This window comes from Myotis brandtii, unplaced genomic scaffold (assembly GCF_000412655.1).
Source record: "Myotis brandtii unplaced genomic scaffold, ASM41265v1 scaffold1085, whole genome shotgun sequence".
In the NCBI taxonomy this organism is placed as follows: Eukaryota; Metazoa; Chordata; class Mammalia; order Chiroptera; family Vespertilionidae; genus Myotis; species Myotis brandtii.
Window position 1 is genome coordinate 882,000 of NW_005353692.1, and position 4,003 is coordinate 886,002.

The 4,003-nt window shown below is 47.9% G+C and overlaps 1 protein-coding gene across 5 annotated transcripts in view; it reads right to left on the bottom strand.

Moving 5' to 3' along the window:
- Positions 1–4,003, bottom strand: part of ANAPC1 (anaphase promoting complex subunit 1) — a 104,976-nt gene that overhangs the window by 43,648 nt on the left and 57,325 nt on the right. For all 5 annotated transcript variants that reach the window (XM_014542754.1, XM_005857216.2, XM_014542758.1 and 2 more), the window contains one exon: positions 821–939. In XM_014542754.1, the coding sequence (XP_014398240.1) occupies positions 821–939 (119 nt within the window). The remainder of the gene's footprint in view (positions 1–820; positions 940–4,003) is intronic.

The window sequence follows — 4,003 nt, forward strand, 5'->3', positions numbered from 1 at the left end:
ATATATAAGCCTAAGCGAACAAGCAACCAACTGACCCATCATTATGATGCGTACTGACAACTAGGGGGCAGATACTCAATGCAGGAGCTGCCCCCTGGTGGTCAGCGTGCTCCCACAGTGGGAGAGAAGCTCAGCTGACCTTCTGGTGCCAGGCACCAGGCTCATGGCTAATGAGCGCAGCTGCAAAGAGGTGAGCCTCTCCCACCTCCACAGCAATGCTACCGAGCAGCAGCGGACAGCAGGCGCAGCGGGGCCTAGATGAGCCGGTGTGGCACCTGGCTTGGGCTCAGGCTCCTCTCCAACCACCCACCGCCTCAGGCACTACTAAATCCTTCGGGGGATGTCCGACTGCCAGTTTCGGCCCGATCCCCACAGGGCCTGGCCTGCGGGGATCAGGCCGAAACCAGCAGTCGGACATCCCCCGAGGGGTCCCGGATTGCAAGAGGGCACAGGCCAGGCTGAGGGACCCCATCGGTGCATGAATCCATGCACTGGGCCTCTAGTATGTTCATAAAAGACATAAAACATTTTAAGACTAAATACTTTTACATATTATACTTTAAGATTGTTTAATGTTTAATAATATTACCATTATCCATAATATATTTCTAAACTTTTCCAATTATCTTTCTGTATCTTGAAATGGTCTCATTAAAAGCAAAAATTAGTAATGGGCTACGTTCTATTTCCCTCAACGTTTAGTCCGATTTGCTATTTGAGCAGCAATAACCACTGGAACAGCTATTAACAATATGTAAGACCACTAAAGATAAAAAGAGCATTTCATTTCCTTTCTCATTGAGCCCAGAATTTAACATACCTGTCAAATTCAACTTAGGAATAGGCAATGGTTCCGTTGGAACAGGATGGTATGAAAACAAGGTAAACATCCCTCGTCCTACTGGAAGGGCCATAGTTCGCTGGCACAACTGGAGCAATCTATAAAAATTAAAACCAACATGTGAAAAAATTTTAAGCAAATAAATTGGAATTAAATCTGGGACTAGTATTTCAAAAGACGGCATGCTGTATAAAATGAAGTCACATCCAGGAAATCCACAAAGATGTGGCTGAATCATCCCAACATGGTCATTCTCACTTTAATATTCTTGCCTCCCTTGGAAAGTCTAAGGCAGTGGTTCTCAACCTTCTGGCCCTTTAAATACAGTTCCTCATGTTGTGACCCAACCATAAAATTATTTTCGCTGCTACTTCATAACTGTAATGTTGCTACTGTTATGAATTGTAATGTAAATATCTGATATGCAGGATGGTCTTAGGCGACCCTTGTGAAAGGGTCGTGACCCACAGGTTGAGAACCGCTGGTCTAAGGGGAGGCCCAATTCCTTTTTTTTGTTTCATATCTGCTTTGAATGAAAATCATCTGGTGCAGACCAGCCAGAATGACTCAGTTGGTTGAGCATCGTCCTGTGCACCAAAAGGTTGTCTGTCTGTCTGTCTGTTTGTCTGTCTAAGCATGTGCTCAGGTGAGGATTTAAAAAAACAACAACACACAACAGCTGGTCTATAAACCAAGCCAACTCTCCCAGGTAACCAAAAGGAGAAACCTAAAGTTCTACTCTGTTGTTAACACTCATAGGAAAATATTATACTCTTGGTTCACTGTGTTATTTTCAGTCTAGCTGCCCTCAATATATCTGGGTTCCTACTCCCATCCTTTTAGCAGAGAGACTCCATGGCCTATACTCAAGGAAGGAAAGGAAGATCCTACAGTGAAGGTCAACAGATTTCATGGCATCTCTAGGAAAAACACAGAATCAGTTTCCCTTATATGACAGCTAGGATTTATCAGAGATGTTCAAGGTTCAAATGGCTTCTATGAGCTACTTGTTTTTATTTTTATTTTTTTAAATATATTTTATTGATTTTTTTACAGAGAGGAAGGGAAAGGGATAGAGAGTTAGAAACATGGATGAGAGAGAAACATCTATCAGCTGCCTCCTGCACACCTCCTACTGGGGATGTGCCCACAACCAAGGTACATGCCCCCGACCGGAATCGAACCTGGGACCCCTCAGTCCACAGGTTCCATCCACTGAGCCAAACCGGCTAGGCTTACTTGTTTTTATATTAAAGTAAATCACATTCTGTAGAGCACCTTAAACCAAAACAAAACCAAACAAATTGTAAAAGCAGGGGCGTAATAACCAGGAAACACTTAACACAAGTGAAGTATCTCTCCAGAGGCTAACATTTTCTCTGCAGACAACGCTATTCACAAGCATGATCTCTCCCTAACTGTACACACTCATAGTTGTTTTTCTAGTTCACTGGTGAGGAAAATTTTGCTGTCCTAAGATTCTTTGGGAACACTGACTACATTAACCTAGAATCATGGAAACTCAAGGCCAGAAGGCAACATCCCATAACATTTCCTTAGCAGAAATCTTACATATAATCCACAACATTATCATAATGGAAACAATTAATACTGTATCCCTTCCCTTTATGATGCCACTGATTACAAGATACATCACTATTTCCTGAGGTACTAGGAAAGAAAAAGAATCGTCATTTAAACTATAACACCTATTGACTGAAAGACATTCTCATTTCAGAGACAGTAGAAAGTTAAATAGAAAATAACCTCACAAAATGAACTCTGTTCATGATGGACTGCATGGAGCTTTACTACACACTGGGCAGTGTTACCAGCATTATGTAGAAATTAGAAGCCCGGTGCATGACATTCGTGCACTAAGGGAGGGAGGTCTCTTAGCCTGGTCTGCGCCCTCTCAGGGAGCGGGCCTAAGCTGGCAGGTGGACCAAATTCATGATCGACAATGACAGATCAAAACAGATGCACACGACTGGCACCAGTGAGAGCTTTATATCTATACTAGAGGCCCAGTGCACGAATTCATGCACTGGTGGGATCTCTCAGCCTGGCCAGCGATCAGGGCCAATCAGGGCATGGGAGGTTGGCCAGCCAGAGGGAGGGGACGCAGAGGGTTGGCCAGCCAGCTGGGGGGAGGGGCCGCAAGAGGTTGGCTGTGGGAGTGCGCTGACCACCAGGGGGCAGCTCCTGTGTTGAGTCTGCCCCCTAGTGGTCACTGCGGGTCATAGTGACCGGTCGTTCGGTCATGCAGTCACTTATGCTTTTATACATATATCTACACTAATAAAAGAGAAAGATGCAAACCACCCATCACTCCGCTATGCCCACAAGCCACGCCCACAAGCCAATCAGGAGCAAGTATGCAAATTAACCCAACTAAGATGGCGGCGGCCACGGAGCTGGAGCGAGCAGGAGGCTTGGGTTGAACCCAGCAATGGAGGAAGCCAAGCTTCCCGCCCACCCTGGCCTCCGCTGAAGGCTACAAAGTTTCAATTGCAGAAGATAAATAAATCCCAGATACCTGCTTCCCTCTGCTCAAGGAGGCGCTGAAAAAAAAGAGGGGCTGTAGCTTGGGGTCACCGGGGGCCGTGGCCAGCCTGCAAACAGCCATCAGCCCCTCACCCAGGCTGGCCAGGCAACCCAGAGGGGACCCCCACCCTGAAGGGGGTGTGGCCAGCTTGAAAACAGCCCTCAGCCACTCACCCAGGCTGGCCACCACCCCCCCAGCAGGGACCCTCACCCCATGGGGGCGTGGCCGGCCTGCAAACCACCACAGGCCCCTCTCCCAGGCCGCCCCACGCCCCAAGGGAACCCCCACCCTGATCCGGGACACCCTTCAAGGCAAACCAACCGGCCCCCACCCGTGCACCAGGCCTCTATCTATACTAATAAAAGGGTGATATGCTAATTAGACTGGGAGACCTTCCAGACGTTTTTCTGGACAAAGCCATGGTGGCGGGGCCGAGGTAGAGGCGGTTAGAGGCCAAAAGGGGAGGGCAGTTGTGGGTGATGACACTGGTGGGGGGCGGGGCCATTGGGGGTAAGCAGACCAGCAGGGGGGCCAGTTGGGGACAAGCAGGCTGTCAGTGGGGGTCAGTTGGAGGTGATCAGGACAGTGAGGGGGCAAGTTTGGAGTGAGCAGGC